At 33.0% G+C, this 21,419-nt stretch overlaps 4 protein-coding genes across 7 annotated transcripts in view; 3 read left to right on the forward strand and 1 right to left on the reverse strand.

The window, feature by feature from the left end:
- The window catches only part of LOC116294551 (uncharacterized), a 29,710-nt gene extending 12,820 nt beyond the window's left edge, over positions 1 to 16,890 (forward strand). The window contains exons 7-8 of one of the 3 annotated variants that reach the window (XM_089025670.1): positions 12,988 to 13,052; positions 16,753 to 16,890. In XM_089025670.1, coding sequence (XP_088881796.1) covers positions 12,988 to 13,004 — 17 coding nt within the window. In that variant the 3' untranslated portion in view covers positions 13,005 to 13,052; positions 16,753 to 16,890. Of the gene's footprint in view, positions 1 to 12,987; positions 13,053 to 13,871; positions 14,015 to 16,752 lie in introns of those variants that run through there. The other 2 variants (XM_089025668.1, XM_089025669.1) reach the window with 2 other exon arrangements.
- LOC116305668 (uncharacterized) lies at positions 1,103 to 13,080 on the reverse strand. Of its 2 annotated transcripts, XM_031715627.2 has the most exons (18): positions 12,963 to 13,080; positions 11,929 to 12,055; positions 11,774 to 11,833; positions 11,417 to 11,477; positions 10,805 to 10,843; positions 6,407 to 6,488; positions 6,129 to 6,232; positions 5,545 to 5,640; positions 5,381 to 5,464; positions 5,254 to 5,292; positions 4,502 to 4,589; positions 3,852 to 4,010; positions 3,543 to 3,621; positions 3,384 to 3,425; positions 3,187 to 3,285; positions 2,981 to 3,046; positions 2,635 to 2,677; positions 1,103 to 2,473 (listed from the first exon to the last, which is right to left on the reverse strand). In XM_031715627.2, exons 2-18 carry the CDS (start codon positions 12,003 to 12,005, stop codon positions 2,375 to 2,377), a joined length of 1,317 nt encoding a protein of 438 aa, XP_031571487.1. In that variant the 5' UTR covers positions 12,006 to 12,055; positions 12,963 to 13,080; the 3' UTR covers positions 1,103 to 2,374. The 2 variants fall into 2 exon arrangements, with proteins under 2 accessions (XP_031571487.1, XP_031571488.1); XM_031715628.2 differs by lacking the exons at positions 10,805 to 10,843; positions 11,417 to 11,477; positions 11,774 to 11,833; positions 11,929 to 12,055; positions 12,963 to 13,080 and adding an exon at positions 9,151 to 9,491.
- LOC116305677 (uncharacterized) lies at positions 13,862 to 14,771 on the forward strand. Its single transcript, XM_031715641.2, has one exon. It carries the CDS (start codon positions 13,862 to 13,864, stop codon positions 14,720 to 14,722), a length of 861 nt encoding a protein of 286 aa, XP_031571501.1. The 3' UTR covers positions 14,723 to 14,771.
- LOC116305667 (uncharacterized) lies at positions 14,912 to 21,303 on the forward strand. The gene is made up of 4 exons (XM_031715626.2): positions 14,912 to 15,445; positions 16,753 to 17,011; positions 17,771 to 18,805; positions 19,960 to 21,303. Exons 1-4 carry the CDS (start codon positions 15,241 to 15,243, stop codon positions 20,189 to 20,191), a joined length of 1,731 nt encoding a protein of 576 aa, XP_031571486.1. The 5' UTR covers positions 14,912 to 15,240; the 3' UTR covers positions 20,192 to 21,303.
- Positions 21,304 to 21,419: the final 116 nt, after the last annotated feature.

Below are 21,419 nucleotides of genomic sequence, written 5' to 3' on the forward strand. Positions count from 1 at the left end.
AATGATAGTATATGGAGTTCGAAAATATCGGAAGGACGAAATACCTTTTCACAATAGAAAATGATGGATAATTTATAAAGGAAATAAACGTTGAGAATGTTAAATGACTAGTGACAAAGATATCAATGATATATTTCCTACAACTTATAAAAAAACAAAAAAATGTTCAGCTCTACCAACAAGAACACTTCTCATTTTTGGATCTCTTTAGGATGTTTCGAGATATTACTAAGCGAGGATTTCTTTACTATAATTAAATAAACAAATAACGATTGACCTCCCGAGGAGCTCGAGATATTCAAATTACAAAAATTACTGTGCGGTGAAACTTCAAAACAGGTTATAATAGAAACACTATTAAATAAAGCCGTAGATCATTGAAATCTTTTATAATGGAACAAATATTGTAAAGTTAAGGTTTAATTCGTCATATTATATTTTAGGTAATGGTATTGAGGATAACGAGCAAAGAAGTAGCCGTCACAGACCCAACGGCCTGTCGTGTCACGCAAGGAAATAACTGAAAATAGAACAATTTGAAACTTAGCTTATTTCGTAGAAACGCAATGTGCCGCAAATTTTATTGCACACATCTATAAAATAGCTTCTTATCTCAAGGTTGAATGATATTTTAGGGCTGAGTTAGGTGCCACAAATGAGAAATTTGCAATATTCGAGGTCTCATAATCTTAGCTTTCCACGTCACGCTTTCAGTAGTCTCGATCAGTTAGGATTATTTTTCAGAATTCGCGCATTCCAAAAAAAAACTATTACTGTTTTTATGCAGAAGTTACACTAGACTAAAGTTCTGGATAGAAAAAATAGCTTTTATGTGCAGAGAAACCCGAGAAAACAGACTTTGAAAGTAGCCCTCGGCCGACCTCGAAAATCGGCGTCTTTCACTGATTTGGGGTCGATGGACAAAAATTCGCATAGCGGGTGGAAAAAAGAATTTAGAACAATTCTAACTGCAATTTTGTAGTGAGGATAGATATTACTTTCGATGATAGCAATATAAAAGAAATCTATTTTTCGAGCCCAGATCGAGTGGCACGCTGTTACAGAGACGCCCTCTTAAATCATCAAACAATACTCACATAACTGTCATATTTTGGTACTTTTATTAATTATTATTAAGGTTTTAAATTTTTGCAGCTCATGCTGGCCTGCAGCTAACAGTGTGTCTATTAATAATAAATAATAATAAATAATCTGTTGATGGTTTGATTGACAGGTGATGATGCCAGCATCCTTAACCTGTAACTAATCTAACCACCATGATGAAAATAAAATGTCATTAGTTTAACCAAAACGGGCATAACTGTGTTAAGTTATAGTACAGTAATCATTCTCAAAATAAATTTATTGCACACACTTTTGTTCGTTTGTGTCATAGTTCACTGACGACTTATTTTTTTAAATTCTTTCATAATATTAAGCAAAGGTTGCAAGAATCTTTGTAAGTAGGTGCCATTACTCTCACAATGTAAAAAGACCTTTTGACAAGAGATAGAACTTAATACATATTTTTCTTAAAGTAGTTTCAAAACAAATTTCTCTGGGGACCCCTATTAACTATGCTCATTGTAACAACCGGGCTCATGAAACTTGTTTTAAATTGCTACAGCAATCTACATCCAAATTTCCAGGAAAAATGGTCTTTGTTTTGCCACACATTTTCACAGTCATTTATTATCTTCTCAATGTTAATTTTCTAGATTAAGTTAAGTGGAAAATTTCAAGGAGTTAAGTACCAAAAATATACCTAGTGCTAAGCTAAGTATATTTTTATAAACTGTTTACAAAGTCCATAACTTTAAATGTACTTTCTCTGTTGCTAAGTTAGGTGTTTGACTGAATTTTAGAATTAGTATTTATGAATCAAACCAAGGTTGAAGTTACAGTGAAGTACAAAATGTTTTTCATTGTTCTGCCCATGAGACTTATGCTCCTTAAATTCTTTGCCTTTCAATGTATTTTTTCAATGTTTTATTCTTCATTATTTACAAGATTTAACAAAAATTCAATACATTACCTACATATAACATATGATAAAACTTTCTATAAATACTTTATCTTAATTATTAAATGATAAGATTACAAATGTCAAATATATTAATAGATATTACCACAAAAGTTATACAAGTTCATTTAGAAATTTTGTGCAAGAAAATATAGTGTGGAACTATGAGAAAAAATTGTAATGTTGTTCATGACTGACTTTAAGTCTGATACATTTAACCAACCATATTATGACAGGACTCTTAATAGAAACAGCACATGGAAGTTGTCTGTAATATTTCTTTATAAAATGTTCTTAAAGTTTCCAACTTGTTTAGTTCTAGTGCCGCTTACAGAAGCCCAGTTGCCATATTTATAGTTTCATAAGGCAAACATTATTATCTACTATGGTACAGTTTTGATGGATTTGGTTCATCAGGTCATCTTGTAGCATCTTCAAAGTGTCTCGAATCTGTGTAATGTAACAATTGGGGTTGCATAATGGTAAATACTGAGCAAAAAACTGAGGGAAAAAGCTGGAGAATTGCCGATTGTCGTGACAATGGTAAATTAAAATGAATTGATTGAACCATGGATTTATGAATCTTAGTATTCAGAAGTTTAAGAACTTACCTGGGTAATGGCATCTATGTTAGCAGATACTATTTTCTTTACTCTGTAGAGAAACAAAGGTTAATTCAAAAATCTAATAAGAAACCCTGACTCATTAATGATGTGCAAGTGATGCAACACCAAGTCTTTAACTACATCTGAACTGAACTTGATGCACATCATTGATACAGTACCCTGGGTGCCAGATATTCCTCGTCGTTACCATTTTTGTTTGTTGTTTTCCACCCTTTCACTCCTTGATGTTCGTCGCTTTGTAACTCCACTTTTCATCCTTTCGTGACACGACTAAAGAACTTCTGGAATCCAGGGTATTGATACAGTTAATGCAACTATCAATTGAACTAACCTCAACACTTCTGCATCATACACTTCTTTTCTTAGCTTTAAGATCTGCTGGATTGACTGTTGGCTACTGAGAAACAAAGGATTTAAGAACTTCATATTAAGACATTCTTTTTTTCCTTCATTCATAGCTCTATAAATAAATCAGATTAGATTTACAACAGCTGTAATGTGATATAAGTGGTTGTACAAGGGAATGATGATACTTACATGTAAGCCTTAGTAGGAGTACGCGGGGCAAAGACTTTAGGTTCAAGGACAGACAGACGGTACAGTAGAAATGCACTACAGCACATCAGAAACATGATTCTAAGAATAAAATATATAGTAATGATGAGTCACTGCATTCAATAGCTTATACAAAAACTTTTCCACTTCCTCTCCTAATATTTTTGTCATTTACTTACATTATTGCGGCCACCAAAATGAAGAGTTGCTCCTTTGACAACCTTGAATTAAAAGAATTTAAACCCCAGAATGTGAAACTGTAAAGTATGATGATAGAATAAAAGATCACTGCATAAGTGCAGTTATTTAATGTCACTATAGCTTCTGTAAGTACATACCTTTTGATTAACCTGAGGCCAACTTGAAAATATGAATACAACATCTCTGCCATGGATGCAATGCATACTGCAATACTTGCTGAAATATATTCAAAATAGTAAAAAATGTTAGAAGAGTTCTAGACTTAATGATTATAAAGCTGCATGCATTTCTCTTAAGTATTATCTCTTTCTTTACTGATGGTTGAGATGGTAAATAATTTGATTTAACCCATGATTTGAGAAACTATGACTATCTGTTATAGCCTACTATGATATGTTAACCATTCTGCATCTACCTCTAATACCCTCAAGAGGTCCATAGCTTACCAAATGTCGGTAGTTTTGAAGAACTGCATTGTACTTCTTCCTGTAAACTCTTGTCAAATGCAATCAGTTTTTGTTCATCAGAGTCAAGCTCTGTAACCAGTATTGCAGCTGGCTGACCTTCAAAGAATCCACTGTCTGCACTTAACTTGCTTTCTACATCTGTAAAAACAATATGATCAAATAGTCACACAACTACAGTAACGCATAGGAAACTCCTTTCTGTTGTGGCAGCCATGTTTTGTTAGCAGAAGCGATATATTAATGCATCAGTAGCTTTGCATTTTTGTTGATTTAGGATAACTTAACCTAGGCCAGACTTTAACATTTTTTTGAATACAGTGTAACCCTGTCTTACAGACACCCGCTTAATACAGACACCCAGATTTTTACATTATTATAGTCTTGCATTTCTTGACCTAATATCCATGCATACATTTCTATTAAATTTACCCACTTAATACAGACACATGGCTAATAAGGCTACTTTGCCCTTTCCCTTTGGTGGCCATATTATTATTGTTTTATTTCTTTCTTTGGTAATCTTCAGTGTTTTACCTCTTAGTCAGTAATTGAGTAATGCTGAGGCATAGTTATTTCCACAGCACATAAAAGGTTTACTTCCGTTTATCTAAGATTGAGGCAAAACTTACCTTGAGCATTTGAAATCTCATTTTCATCATCGTTCTCAATCACATCATGAAAAGGCAAGTTCTCTAGTAATGATTCTTCTGATGGTTCCTGATTAAAAGTAGATTGTGTCAGTAAATCATTGAGGGTTGCCTTTCTTCTTGGCTCATTGCCCAAATGCGTACTTTGATCTCTCGCCTTATTTACACATGTATTACAAATTAGATAAATTATGAGAATATATTTCATAACAGAATTGCATAATGTGAAAGAGTAACCAAGTAAAGAATATAAACAAAAACAGGGCCCTAGCATGCCTTGAAAAACTGGGGTGGGGGGGGGGTGGTGTCACAACGTCACTTCACAACACGTGATCCCAAAAAATAATGAACTAGCATTCCCACGATCTGAACAAAAAATGCATAAAAGGGCAATTACTAATTGAAAGTTGTTTTTTTTGCAACTTCCAACGTTTAGTGATGTTATCAGCAATATTGTTGTCCTTTGTTTGTTTTCTGGGAGAGCATGTGCCATGCCAGCCCCTATAGGCGGTATGACCCTAAAAAAGGAAACGGCAACGTGTGTGTGACTGTAGAATTTGTAAAAAACGTTTGTGTTGTAAACACAAGGTTAGAAGCTTATGCATCATTGTCACTGTTAGCCTGCATCCAAATTGGGCCAATTTGGGCCACTAAGCAGGCTATGTCACTGTAACAAAACCCATGAAAGCTTCTGAAGCGCAGCAGAGTACATAAAGAGTATTACATGGACCTACCCTGTTGACTGTACTGCTAACACCATTAGGTATTGAACTCTGCATTAGAAACAAAAACATAAAATAAGCATGACTGATTAGCAAGTCATCAACATTGCTGCTGTAAAACAAATGCTTGTTAATTTACCTGAGGTTTTTCACTAATGTCTTTCCATACTTTAATTAATAGTTTATAAACTGTTTCTCTTGATAAAAAAGATGAAAGAAAATGCTGAAATGAAAATGAAAAAAACGAAATTATGTTCTGTTTTCTGATATTTTTCATTATTCATTTACATATTTTTACATTACCTTTTCATCAGTTGTAGTTATAAGTATAGCATTAGGGACAACATAGGCTGTCTTTTCTCTTGTTATCGACCTTATTTTTCTGCAATCAATTGTTACCTGAAGATCCAAAAGTAGTTGCATAGTTAGTACAGCATAAAATTTCTTCATATTTTTTCTTTTTTTCTTCACTTACTACAGTCAACTCTCGTTACAGCGGACACCCTCGGGACTGTCACTTCATGTCCGTAATAGCGAGCGACCACAATAGCGAAAATTTATTACAGTCATTTCTTTGTCAATATTTTTGTCTGGGATTTTTCTCCTGTCCATAATAGCAAGGCGTCCGTAATATCAGGGTGTCCGCAAGGCAAGAGTTGACTGTACCTCCAACTCCTACAAAAAATCATATTCTCAAGAGAATGACAAATGGTCTGAAATAGAAAAATTTTCCCCTGAGGAAAAAGGGTGTATTGCATCCATGCATAAGATGTGGAGGGTTTATTGCACAAGTTATAAAAGCTATAAGCATTGTATGTCGTTGAAACATCAAATCAACCACAGACACACATTTGATAAAATCAATAGAAAGAGAAACCAGAAATTACCTGTGTTTCCCAACCAAATATATTGGAATAAAAGCAGAACCATCCTTGGCTGATAAAAAGCCTCCCTTGAAGCAGAATCTCACGGCTCAATGCACAGGAAAAATCTGGGGAAACTGAAAACAAACTAAAATTATAAAGGGAAAGAAAAATGTATGAGAAATCCCCAAGACTTGCATATAATTATTTATTGTGAGCAGTCTAATTTCACTGGAGCTAGGTTTTGTGAATAAACTGGCCTGGCATAAATCAATAGAATAATATAATACTTGAATCCTCACTGTTAATAGGAAATTGGTCCTTTGGAACATGCTTGAAAAGATGATGAAATTCATCATACGGTGTCCGAGATGACAGCAAGGTCTGTGAACATGACAACAATATTATGATTTAGTTATAAGAAGGGTGTTCATTAATCAAGGAATTGGAGAATGACCTTCAATTATTATTATTACTCTCCGGCTAGTTTATGATCTTCTCCCATTATTTTGAAACCCTTAATTAAAAAAATGATGTTAAATTGCCCCCTATAATTAGGAGAGTTCTATGATATTGGAAGTAGCAATAAGAATAATATTTATATTAACTGTAGACTTCCTCAATCTTTGGAAAATGTCATCTCACTAATCCTTGCATATCATTGTGATTCATTATAAGACAAAGGCTGTGCATGTCAGCTCATGTTATTATGGAAACCATTTCTATAGGATATATTGTCCTAATGCTGTTAGGGGGGAAATATTTGATGAATATTCTCAAAATATATTAAGTCATTGATTTGAGCAAAATAATACCAGAATCTGGAGCCATGATTACACTTCTTAATTCATTACTAAGTTAATATATTTTTCAAGCTGCCATCACGTAATTCCTTATGCCAATGTTTCTTCATCCATACTCAGAACCCTTTTCATTGCTCTTCATTAATATTAATCAAAGTAAGCTGTTTGAGCAACCTTTTCACTCAGTTATTGTTTCAAAAACTATGCAGGAGAGTTGGCTGTGGATGTGTTATGGGAACCACTTATCTGACAATCATTAATATTATATGCAAGTTGTTGCGAAGAAAAAATCATTTGAAGCAACCATTTCACTGTCACTCTTCACAGTGTTCAGATTATGCAAAAGAATTACTATATCTTAAGGGAAACCGTTGCGATTATGCTTTTAAAATAAGTTAAAGTTATTTTAAATATAAGTACCACATGCTGCAATGCAATATAACTAACAAAACTAAGAAAAATATAATTAATGTAAAGCTTATAATAACAATTTTCATCTAAAATTTAGTTGGCTCTGCAAAACAACCTACTTCAAATTTAGGTTTTTTGCTTTCAAATTAAAGTTTGTGATTTTCCTCCCACTAGCTCCCATTAGCATATATCAGAAGGGGAAAAAATGAAAATGCAAAAGATTGTATTTCATTGGTTGTACGTGTCATCTTCAATTATGATAAAAATTACTTTAATTTGAGCACCATGAAAGGAAGTATTAACTTGCACTCCATCATAATATAGCTGACATATTATTTATATTAACGATACTGATATTAGCCATGTGGAAATTATAATATTAATACTTGGTTTGCAGCTTAAAACCTTTATTTTATTTGAGAAAAATGTGTCACTCTATAGTGTTAATATGTGCAAAATATAATTATGTACTCGGTACAGAGTATAATTATAGACAAAAAAAGCTTAATAAGCTGCTCTGTAAGTACCTCATATTATCTTAGTCATAGTTTACCACCAATCAATCTTTTCAGAAGAGATAACTAGCTAAAAACTAGTGTGAGCTGCGTCGGTGTTTCTAATGAAACAGTAATGATAAAAGGGTAAATTTTACACTGTGAAAAGATGAAAAAATTTCTGACGTTTCGGACGCTAGTCCTTCGTCAAGTAAAAGAATATTTTTCTGATATTATCTTGCCCTGGATAAATAATTTTTGATTGTCAAAAAAAAGTTTAATTGATTTAAATATTGCAAGAACAAGCTGACTGGTAGTTAATTTTCTTAAGAAGTGAAGATTAGAATATTTTCACTAGTATCTTTTTGGGTCATTATACAGCTTGGAGGATTATTTTATTTGATAACTTTGAAAAATACCTGAGGTATAATTTGTAAATGTAGTTACTAAATTACTTAAACTTCATATCGATTCTACAAACCAATCTTATTGCAAAGCTAAATATTACAACTGAATATCTACATCTTGCGATTTTGTGTGAATTTATGTTATGCAATGAGGATGCATTATACATGCATATTAGCTACATAGAAAAATTAACTAAGGTAATTTAGAAGAACTCAATCAGCATACCAGTATCTTCCTATTTTTTTAATTTAAAAATTTGACAAATTTAGTCAAAACTTTATTTAATTGATTTCAGGTAATAAATAGTTCAATTTTATTGTAGAAAGAATAATTTTTTGAAGCCACATTTTTGCTGATGAATGAAATTCTGAATTTTCTAAATCTTTTTACATCTTTTGTGGGATGATTGATAATTGATTATTTGAACTGCAATGTCTAGTTCTCTTGATATAATATTTTTTGTAGTTGCATTTTTTCAACTAAACTAACAGATAATGAATTAAATTTTCTATACATTATATTTCTACATTTCCTGTAATGTTCAATATCATATGATAAAGATTTGAATGTCACCAAGTGGGATAGATAGAATTTATTATACTTCTGAAATTTCAAGAATGAAATGGTCAAGAAATTTCTCCTCTCATCCTGAACTGCTACTTGCAATGGATATTATTCTATCTGCTGCAGCTATAGCTATCATTTGAGAGCTAACACTATTTTATATTGATGTGGTTTGACTGAGCTCAACAAAACTATGGATAAAATATAGTCTGAGGATAATATTTTATATCAAATTATATTTGTTTAAAAAATTTTGAGTTTTAGAGAATAATTCATATGAAATTTTTCCCATCAATAAAACCCCAGTACTTCATATTCATGAAGTGCAAACTCCCTTCTCAAGTGATGTTGTCAAAAATCTCTTACCAATTTTAGGAATGTCTGTGAAGCACGTCTGCGTACACTTTTTGAAGATTGGTAGGAATCATCCTTAGATTTGACAAGCCCATGCCTCTTGCGGGATTTCCTTCTAGTCTGACTCATATCTGATTACAACTAGTATTGCCTTATAATCATTCATTGCCTCTGTCATCTTATAGCCAACATTTTATGTATTTTCCTGTGTATTGGTGACCATAGTTTTTACCACAACAGTCTTCTAATTTTGAACTTCTATGGTAAACTGGTTACATATAATATTCTGACCACCATATCGAAACAACGCTTTTTATTGGTCCTAATGACTGCCAGGTGGATTTCCCATTCTTCAGCCCCTTCTGCATAATGAAGCAAGACTTCTAAATCATAAATAATAAAGCTGCAATCATGCTAAGGCTTTTATATGTCCTAGAATTACAATACCACTTCACTTTGAAGTATAGCTTCTTTATCATATCTATCTAAAGAAGTCAAAAGCATGGGAAAACTGATGGATTATTGACATATTATTGTCTTGAACATTGGATGTATGAGAAGGAAATAAAACTTGAGATATGTTCAACAAACATCTTTTCTGCACAAATTAATATATAGACATGCAAAAAAAATGCAAACTTAAAAGTAGAAAATCTAGAACTTTCTTAAAATGTGATTTGAATTTTTTTCATGGCATTTGTCCTAGAACAAAATCCTCTTTTTTCCCCATAAGATTTATATTTTATTTTTGTTTGAAAATTGTATTTGATTTTGGGAAAAATAACTGTCGCTGTGGATTGCTTCTGCTAGCATTAGTACTATATGTTTATAAGGATTGTTTGAATTCAAAGCTAAAGACAGGAAGGAAGAATGTTTTTGATGTATCACAGTTATATCCTGTGTAGTAGCAGTGTAGTGTATTGTCTTGTATTATGGTTGAAATCAGGGTCTAAATGTGAAGCAGGTGTTAAATTTTATTTCTTCATTAATTATGCATGAACAACAAAATTTTACTGCCAACCAGTAAAACCTGACACATTTATAATACTTGTTTTGAATATATTGCTCAGATATTATTGAACTATTTTGAAAGTGGAAAGGTTTGACATGTCTGTCCTTCAAATTCCGGCATAAAAGCCTGCAAGGATGATAAATGCTGTCTTATCTATCTGTACATAAAATCTCCTGTGAAAATACTACATTAACCAATCAAGGCTTTAGATTTTATTTATTTATTATTTTTTTCATTTTCTTAAATATTTGGTTTCAATATTGAATTGCCGAAATAATTTCTAAAGCAATCATTATCTTGATACTTTCTTGAAAGGTTTTTATAATATTGTGCATAAAATATTTCTTATTTCTTATCCAAGATAACTTTTACAGTTATAAATCATTGACCCTCAAATGGCTTCCTAGTGTTCTCATTCATCCCATCCATTCACAAAGTATATATATGGTATGTCATTTCTTTGTCCCCCAAATGGCTTCCTAGTGTTCTCATTCATCCCATCCGTTCACAAAGTATAGTTATAATATGTCATTCTTTGACCCTCAAATGGCTTCCCTGTGTTCTCGTTCATCCAATCCATTTACAAAGTATAGTTATAGTTTAACATTCTTTGACACAAAACTTAGGCTCCTTCAGAAAAAATAAAAGTCTCACCTTAATAAATCTATACTGCTTTTCTGATCTAAATGATAACTGTAACAAAGAAAAGAAGAAAAAATTGTAACAAATTTGTCAAGATCAAAGCCATTCTATATAATAATGTATATAGAAATAACCCTATCCCTTCTATGAACAAATAAAGCAAAAATATAATAAATCAAGTCAATTAAGTTAGCTAGGTCCAGTTTCAACTTCAAATCTGTTACGTGCCAAATAGGACGTTTGCATGATGGCGTCATTTGACTGTCATTTGACTCCCACTACCAAGATGCTTCGCAAATTTTCTTTCTTATGTAAATTTGTATTCCCTCATGAGAATAGTAAGACAATTGGTGCTAATTAACTGAACAAAAGAAAGTGTGCAAGGGAGTCTGGTAGTAGAGGTCAATAACGCCATTGTGCAAATTTCCTTACAATGACATTTGCATTAGACTTGGAACATGTGAAAGTTGATGCCCAGACTGGGCCAATAGTTACATTCAAACAAATGATCAATAAATAGTTCAATTGTTTTTTAAAGTGTAACTGCTGTTGACAATCTGACATCTCCATGGTAACATGTTATAGGTTTCAGCAGATGACAGCAGGGGAGATAATAATTATTACCTGAGAAGAGCATTTGATTGCTAAATCCTCTGAACGTCCTTGTGCTGCAGATGAAGATTCTCTGTGGGTTATGGAAAAAATTAATCATCATACTGCTTGCAAACAAATATATTTTCCTTATATTTCTTATAACAGCATTTATTTTTACTTTTTATTTTTTTATTTTTTGCTTTTTGCTTTTTTTCAATGTTTTTTTTAATTTATTTTTTCCTGTTTTCTTTTTTTCCTTTTTTTTTCTATTTTCCAAAACTGTTAATATGATATGTGAGGAATTACTAGGTCGATCTAAGTGGTTATGGGAAAACTCAGTTAAATAACGTTTCAAATATTTTTTCTTTTCTTCATTTTTATACTGACCTATTAACTCGTCCTCGAAAATCTACTTCAGGAATCGATTCCTTCACCTCTTCCGCGAATCTAAAAACAGAGTTTAGTGGAAAATTATAACAAAATGCAATCGAAACTGTCAAATCTCCACTCTTACTTCATCTTTGGACAAACAAAGTACTTACGTTTCAAATTCTGTGATGTAACTGCTAAGGGAACTTGTTTCATTGTATTCTGTGCCTTCTGCTTGAGCAAAGGACATTTCCTTTGTAGATACCAAAGTGGATGGTAAAGGTATTAGGTCAATATTTCCTAAGATTACAAAAAATGAAAAATCCACACTTAAAAATTGACCATTCAACTGTCGGTACTTCGCCTACTTTTCAAACAATCTTTTGAATTTTTAAGAATTAATAAATTGAAAACCTTTTTGAAGCTTTCTTTTTTTCTTTATACACTTTCGATTAAGTATTCGTTTTCCCATTACACATATTTTCATTTTCGATCTCAAATCGCATCTGTAATGAGAGTTATATAGTCCTCCAAATAAATGCAAGATGTGTCATTTCAAAAGTGAAAAAAGAAAATTCTACGATGTTTTTTAGAAAAGATTTTGTCCTAGCCGTAAAAATGATTTATTTGAATATGCCGTCATAATTTTTTGGGGGGGAAGAATTTCTAGAAATAAATACAGCCTCATTTTTGTCCAGTAAAAGTGTTGGATCTTTATCGTACGATGTGATCTCACTTAATTCAGCTGGTCGATGAGCTACCGGCCTCCACTCTACCGAGGGTATTCTACGTGTTAGACCTCAATTCTTGTTGATTAATTATCTAGTGACATTACTATGAACTTCAATCCACATAACTGAAAGATAGAGGATTAGAAAAAGAAATCCCCCTGGGGACTAAAGAACAATTTACTAGTGTTTTATTCAGTGCACTTTCATACGCCCTTCCTTATTAAAACAGGTAAAACAGAACTCTTTACAATAATTTCGGTTCTTTTTTCCTCAAAGACCGAAAACCCTGAACTCTTTTATTCGTTTCAAAAGTCTTAAATTAACATAAAACCAAGACAAGACGATAAGAAAGAAAAGGTAAAACTTGCTCGAAGAAGGGAATTCCAAGCTGCCACAAAAAGCGTGTCTAAATATCACAGAATTACATTCGATAGTATCACTTAAATACATCTTATTTCACACCTATCTTCTCTTACCTTATTCTTTCTTGTATGTCCAAAGAATCAACAGAGAAATGAAGAAGAATAACAAGGAGTTTCATCGTTGAACTGAAAGTAAAAAGCCAGGTAAAAGGAGACCAAGCGCAGTTTGTTTATTCAATGACTAGACTTGTCAAACGTGCGCTAACGCTGATTGGTTGACTTTTGACAATCTCTTTACACAGGAAACCCATGTCACTGGATTGTTTATTCATCCATATTTTCATTTTCAATCGTATTAAAATTCATTAGAAATAATCTTGGAAAATTTTTTGCGATCTCTTTTTTTTTTTTACGTTCTATTACCTTTCTATTCACATTTATGAATTCAAAGAATAAATTTAATTTTAAAATTTCTCAGATACCAGATGACAGTTTTTTTATTTGAATATCGTATTCCGGAAATTGTTTTCCACATACGACGTCAATAACGAGGTGAAAAACAAATGAAAATGAAAAATGTGTATGTAATAGTCAACTGTAATGACATCAAGATATAACTAGCTAAAAACTGGTGTGAGCTGCGTCGGTGTTTCTAATGAAACAGTAATGATGAAAAGGTAAATTTTACACCGTGTAAAGATGAAAAAACTTACTGACGTCTCGGACGCTAGTCCTTCGTCGGAGTCACTCCGACGAAGGACTAGCGTCCGAAACGTCAGTAAGTTTTTTCATCTTTTCACGGTGTATAATTTACCTTTTCATTATTACTGTAATGACATCAGCTAAGACCAGCTGTAACTTTGTTTGCGGTATGCGTACTAAACTTTTGCGCATTAGTAGTTACCAGTCTATCTCGTCTTTTTCTTTGTTGACAATAAGTTGTTCAACTAAACATTTATCTTAACAGAAAAAACGTATTTAAAAATATATATACTGCATGAATTCTTTTACTTATGTATCAAGCAGGCTTCAAGGAGATTGAGGATTATCTAAAGAAAGCCATTGAAGGTGGATTCACAACAGTTAACTTAAGTCACAGACAACTTACAATCCTTCCAGACTCCTTGCAAAAGTTGCACAAAGTCAGAATCCTGCTCCTAAACGACAACAGGATCATCATGCCTCCTGCAGAACTTGTGCATTTGACTAATCTACGAGAATTATTGTTAGATCACAACCAACTGACTCTTCTACCAAGCGGTTTTGGAAAACTTGTGAATTTAAGAGTTTTGTGTTTGAGCCATAACCATCTTGGATTCCTGCCCTCGGAAATTGGTGATTTACAATGTTTAGAGGAACTGTGGATTGTTAACACCCAATTGATGTCTTTACCAAATGAAATATGTAAACTGGAATCCTTAAAAAAACTTGGTGCTGGACGTAATAGTATTTCCACTTTACCTGAAAAGATATCTAACTTATTTCACCTGAAATGGCTTGGCTTGAACAGCAACCAGTTATCTGACCTACCCAGTCATTTTAACAAACTTCCAGAGCTTGCGCATATTGATCTTGAAAAAAACCACTTCAATAAATTCCCAGAATCTCTGTTTGGACTACATTCCCTCGAAGTTATAAATCTGAAGTCTAATCAGCTGATGTCTATTCCTAAAAATATAGTAAAGACATTGCCAAAGCTGTGTAAAGTAGATTTAAGAGAGAATGATATTTATCTGTTACCCAAAGAACTGGAAAAACTGAGGATTTTTGTCATTGGAAAAGGTACTGGTGCATGTGAAGACCTTGAAGCTGATGATAGTTTAGTTGTAACTGTGAGAAAAAGACAGCGACGAAAATGGAATCAAGGACTATAATAATATTACACTATGATATTGCATTTTAAATAAAATGCTTAAATGAAAAGATTATGTCTAAAATAATATTTTTTCTCCAAATTAGTATTTATAAAAGAACTTTTTAAGATGTTAGTTTACTCGTCAGGGACAACTTTTTTTTTTTTTGATGTACACATTGTAATACTTTATTACTGAGATAAGCTCTAAATTTATGAGGGAATTGAAAAATATTTAGTAGACTATATTAGTAAAATAATAACAAATATTATTCTATATTTTGTAATATCACAGTGATTGTTTTTAACCCTCCTCGCCTGGAGACAGGTCAAAGGATCCGCGCGTGCGCAGTGTCTATCTGTCACTAGAGTCAAACAGGCAAGACAAGTTGAAGGGACGTTTGTCTGAAGTTATTTTTACGGTTTTTTGGTCAGGAATATTTTCAAATGTTTTGCATTCTCTCAAGTACCTCGAACCATAAGCAGAAAGCCATCTGATGAAGGAGCTAGCTGCGTGGTGCACTCAAGGTTAAAGCTGCAATGACCGCCAAACAAGACCATGCTATTCAGCTTCAAGTAAAGCTTGAGTTTGGTCACAATGCTTCTTGTAGGAAAAAACCAACTCCTGAAGGTTTCACTCATGACTGGGCTGTCTTCGTTAGAGGACCCGATAATAAGGATATCTCTCACTTTGTAGATAAAGTGGTATTTCATTTGCATGAAAGTTTTCCAAAACCAAAGAGAGGTAAGCTTAAGTGCGAATAATCGCCACACGATATTCAATCTCGCAAAATTGCTTCGTGTGTCTATAAAAACCGTCAATTAAACACCAGAAATGAAAGAAAGCTTAGCGCTTTTGATGGTCATTTGACTTTCTTTGTGAAGCATAAAGCAATTTAAAGCCAACATAGAGGATAACTTGATTATGATATCCGCTCTAGTCATTTAGATGAATTATCGACATAGTATGTGAAGTTGATCAAATGTGGCTCGCTTTGAATCGGTTAACAAAAAAATACACTGCTGGTACTTCTACCACAAATACAATCAAAAGTAACACTGCTGGATCCTTTATATTCACACATATTAGGATCGTAATATTACGGTATTTAATCTAGACGATTTTCCTGTTTTGTTATAATTTGTCGTAAGATAAATGGTTTAACAGAAATGTAAAGTGATTGAAGGATACACGGACTTGTGGAGGCCTGTCTTTATTTACTGGTAAATTTAGCACATTATCGCCTGGTTTTTACTATCAAACCTAATTTACTACATTCATCATCCTTTAAACCTAATTCATCGACAAAATGTAAAAAGGATTATGTAAGTTTCACTTAATTATATGTTCGATTTTGAAGGACTTTATCGCGTATTATGCTAACAGGGGATTTTGCTTGAATTCAATACTCTTTCGCTTTGATGGCTTTGTTTACATAGGTTTATCTGACAAACTATTCGATCCTTTGAAAATAAACTACAGTTTTCAACACTAGTCTATATTATTATTCTCTATATTCCTGTTATGTTTATTATTTCTTGAAAAATAAATATTTTTCTTTTCATTGATTTTCTGCTAAAAACTTAGTATCTTACTTGCTATTTTTATACCTGTATATATTTGCTATTATATCACTGGTTAACATTCGCACGAAGAAGGCAAAATATATAAAGAGCGTATACAGTGTATAATGATACTTCAATACACCGGAATCAAAATATTTGATAATCATGAGTGTGGTTTGTTATCTTTATTTAGATTCTTCAAATGACTTTCAACATTTTGATATAAGTATATAGGAAGCACACTGTACTGATAGTACAACAATAATACAAAATGCTGTAGCATTCAAAGATATTTTTCAATGTTATTGTGTAAATAATTAATGAAACTGTTTAGTTTTAGCTAAGGTAAGATATTATATTATGATACAGTATTGTTTCCCACTCAAACATAAACTGCCCCATTTCTAAATAGTTGGATTATAATTCCTACTGTCTAACTTTTTACATGGTTACAACTTTCATACAATATTTTTATTTCTATCGCAGTATTTAAAGATCCTCCTTACAGAATAGAAGAGCATGGATATGGGAGCTTCAACCTTCCTATCGATGTTTACTTCAAGAACAAAGAAGAACCAAAGAAAGTCAGGATTAACTATGATTTGTTTCTACCTGCTATGGGTCTGCCAGCTATCGATAATATCCGCAGTGAAGCTCTTAAATTTATCAACCCTCCTGAAGAATTCAAAAGGAAAGTTCTCAAATCTGGTGGAGCAATAGTAGATTCAACAAACTGTATCAATGGGTTAGTACATTTTATTTATCATCAATAATAAGGTCTCATACCATAGAAAATACTGTTATTCGCCTCTCGCTAGTGTGATCCAGATTTGATTCCAGACTCACTGACATTTGTGATTTGAGTTGTTAGTATAGAATGTTTTGAAATTTCTTTTCCTTACATATCAATAACCTAAAGAAATTTGATAAAGAATTGATACTTTTTAGTCATCGATATAATATATTCTTATTATGCATGTTTTGGCTTTGAATTCAATTTCCTTAGTAACCAAGTTGATACTCAGAAAAATTTAAAATAAAATTGAAATTAATTATATACATTTAAGTCTTTCCTATTAAATTTATCTATATTGAACTCTAAAAATTATCCTAAAGGAATAATTCCTGGAATAATTGTTGGAAATCAATATTTGAACACATGTTGGTATAATTTTTCTTTCATCAGTTCTTCCTCAACTTTATGCTAATTAATATGAGTCTCCCAAACAAAGCCAAAGGTCGTCTTGTGAAATGAATATCTAAAAAAAACATGGTATATCATTTTCGTTCAAAGTTTCTATCTACAAAATTCTTTCGCCTTGTGCTTTTAATGTGTCATAAAGCAATTTACAGTATTTTATGTGTACCACATAATTAATGAAACGTGTTATCCAATATTTCTATTTCTCCATTTATTTTTCCATATAGCATGGAGTTGTAAGCGTATAGGGACATATGATGGGTTATGTATGATAGCTTACGTGTAGTGTTTTTGTGTGTTCAGGTCTCCTGTTCTGTCTACTAATACCAATATCAATGGCAACACTAATGGAAACCATCATTTGCTTAATGGGAAAGAAATGAGAAAAGATACAAAAGAAGAAAAACCCATTACAACAAGTGAAACTGAAAAAATGAAAAAGGCCAAACCAGATAAAGTAATATCAGGCAAGCCTGCTGCTAAAATGCAAAATGTATCAAACAAGAGACCGAGTAACTCTAGTGAAGAAGAACTGCATATTGTAAAAAAGAAAAAGAAAAAACCAGATGAAATCAGTACTGTTAAGCCTACTGGTTTTATTCCTATTGAGCCACTCCCTGCAGGGCTGGATGACACAGTCTTGGATAATAAGGACGTCAAGCTGAAGATCAAGTCTTTACCTCCTAAAGTATCTAAAAAATCTGATAAAGCAACTGATAAACTAATTGAAAGAATCAAAGAAAAAAAGAAAGACAAACATAATGATACTTCGGCTGCAGATAATTCAATTTCAAAGAATTCTACTAAAAGACGGAACAGTTCCAGCAGTAAGACCAAAGGAAAAACTTCAAAATCTCCTCCAGATACAAAATCAAAAGCAGCAAAATTGGAAGAAAAAAAGCTAGAGAAGATAACATTCCGCAGAGAATCTGGTGACAGCTGGAGCAGCAGTAGATCTAACTCTCCTGGGTTATACACTTCTGTATTAAGTAGTAAGATTGGTAGTAAGAATAATGCTTTAGGTACATTAATGGCAGAGCTGTCTGACCAAGATGATGATGATGATGATGATGACGATATAGATTTATCAACTCCTTTTCAAGCTGATTCATTGAAACAAAATCCAGACTCTGTTACAGTAGTGAATAATAATGTATTAACCAAGAAAGACAACTCCAAGCCTGTAAAAGATAAAAGCAAGACTAAGTCTAAAGAAACTCTATCTAAAAAGTCAGATATAAAAAATACACATAGCTTATCCAGTAAAAAAGACATCATGAAAAGCCCAGTGAAGACAAGCAAAACAGAACCTGTGAAAACAGCCCTCAGTAAGAATAGGTAAGGAAGCATACAAACCCATGACTGAGAGGGGTAATGACAGTAATGACAGTGACAAATGAAGATGGTGATGGTGAAGATAATGGTGATCATGAGGATGGTGGTCATGATTATGACAACCATAGTGGTGATGATGATGATAATGGTGGTGGTGATGATGATGGTGATAATGATTGATGTCATGATGATAGTCATAATGGTTGTGGTAGTGGACTTGATGATGATGGTGTTGATGATGATGATAATTGTGGTGGTGGTGGTGGTGGTGGTGGTGATGGTGATAATGATGGGGTTCATGATGATGATAGTCATAATGGTTGTGGTAGTGGTCTTGATGATGATGGTGTTGATGATAATGGTAGTGGTCATGATAACGATGGTTATGATAAAGATTGTGGTGATGGTCATGATAATTATGATGCTGGTGATGGTCATGATAATGATGGTCATGATGATTATGACGGTGGGGGTGATGATGGTGATGTTCATGATGATGATGGTCATGATGATTATGATGGTGGGGGTGATGATGGTGATGTTCATGATGATGATGGTCATGATGATTATGATGGTGGGGGTGATGATGGTGATGTTCATGATGATGATGGTCATGATGATTATGATGGTGGGGGTGATGATGGTGATGTTCATGATGATGATGGTCATGATGATGATGGTCATGATGATTATGATAGTGGGGGTGATGATAGTGATGTTCATGATGATGATGGTCATGATGATTATGATGGTGGGGGTGATGTTCATGATGATGATGGTCATGATGATTATGATGGTGGGGGTGATGATGGTGATGTTCATGATGATGATGTTCATGATGATGATGGTCATGATGATTATGATAGTGGGGGTGATGATAGTGATGTTCATGATGATGATGGTCATGATGATTATGATGGTGGGGGTGATGTTCATGATGATGATGATTATGATGGTGGGGGTGATGATGGTGATGTTCATGATGATGATGGTCATGATGATTATGATAGCGAGGGTTACGATGGTGGTAGTCATAATGATGATGGTCATGATGAGGATGATGATAAGAAAAATGGTGGTGATAATTTATGAATTCAAAAGTACCTCCCCCAGATACCAGAACTTGTAAAATGAATTGTTTTTCTTTTCCTTTGCAGTCCAAAAGCTAAGTTAAAAGAAAGCAAAAATGGCCACCAGATTCCTCAAATGGACCTTGTTCACCTTCACAAACAGTTGTCATCCATTAAAGATGGTAACTGCTTACAGAAAGTAGCAGATATCCTGGAACACTCTGGCTGTTTCATAATCACTGAGACAACACTAGACTTTGATCTGTGCAAGCTTGACTCTGCTACTATAAAACAGATACAGCAGTGTATTGAAAGATAAAAACAGAGAGCTACAGGCAGAGTATAATATATTATATATTATATTATACTATTATTACATCTGGCACTTGATTGATGGGTGCTATAACTTGTATACGAGCATACTAAGAATATCTTTATCATGTAAAAATCTTAGATTATGACTAACTTAGAATGCATTAAGTTGCACATTAATTATTGACTGTGTCTTCGTGTATAGAACATAATTTCTTAAAGTGTTAGCATCAATATGCTATGCCATAAATTGTTAATCATGCGATTTATAATGATCATGACATCAGGGTTGTTCTTTTGTCTTGCAAACAGGAGCTGATTTCATTTGTAAAACTTTCCCTAGCTTCTCTCATCATTGAACATTGTTCAACTAGTTTTTGTAACCAGTTTTATCAAACTAACCAGATATTTCTTACGCTTGCTTGCCTTGTAATGGCATGGTGTGTTTTTTAAACAGTTGTACATTTATATTCATGTTGTCAGCTGGTATTTTGTATTGTTTTGTTGGTGAGTGGGTGTTTTTGGCATGTGTGTTGACTATTGTATTTATTCAATTCTCATTTTCTATTGCTCTCTCTATTTATTTGATCCATTACTAATCCACACACTCACTACCTCATATAACTTATTCATCAAAACAGTTACAGTTTTCGACTGGGACATCGTAGACATTTTACTTTGACGCTTTACCAATGTCTGTATTTTGGCATGGGTACTTGAGAATAAGCCATGTTTATTACATTAAGCCCATCAATTGATTATTCTATCAAGTACCATTCTCGCACACCAAGTATGGACCAAGCTCAAAGGTACATTACATAGAGCATTGCAATCCATTATACAAAAGTTTTATACTTTTCTAACTCTTATTGCACATAACTAAGGCCGGGTATATATATATTCTTTTCTAAGCCAAGATTTGTTACTATTCTGCTAGTGGTTTCTTGCTAGTTCAAGCCTAAATATGCCTATAACGCTAGTTATCTAGTCGTAGTAAGAAGGTTTTGTATTTTTATATTACGTGTAATTATTATTATTATATAGTTTATTGTATTATATCTACTTGCTGTGCTAACTACACTCAAAGCTCAAAATAATTTATTAAATACATTGAACATACACTCTGTTTATGAATAGTTTCTTGGTGTTTGTCTATACTACAACTACCACAATCCCTTGCAAACTTTCTTTTATTCAGTTAATTAGCACCAGTGGTTTTACTATTCCCATGAAGC

This window comes from Actinia tenebrosa, unplaced genomic scaffold, assembly GCF_029948245.1.
Source record: "Actinia tenebrosa isolate PJP-AT-01 unplaced genomic scaffold, QUT_ActTen_1.0 PGA_scaffold0__85_contigs__length_37466705, whole genome shotgun sequence".
NCBI classification, from domain to species: Eukaryota; Metazoa; Cnidaria; class Anthozoa; order Actiniaria; family Actiniidae; genus Actinia; species Actinia tenebrosa.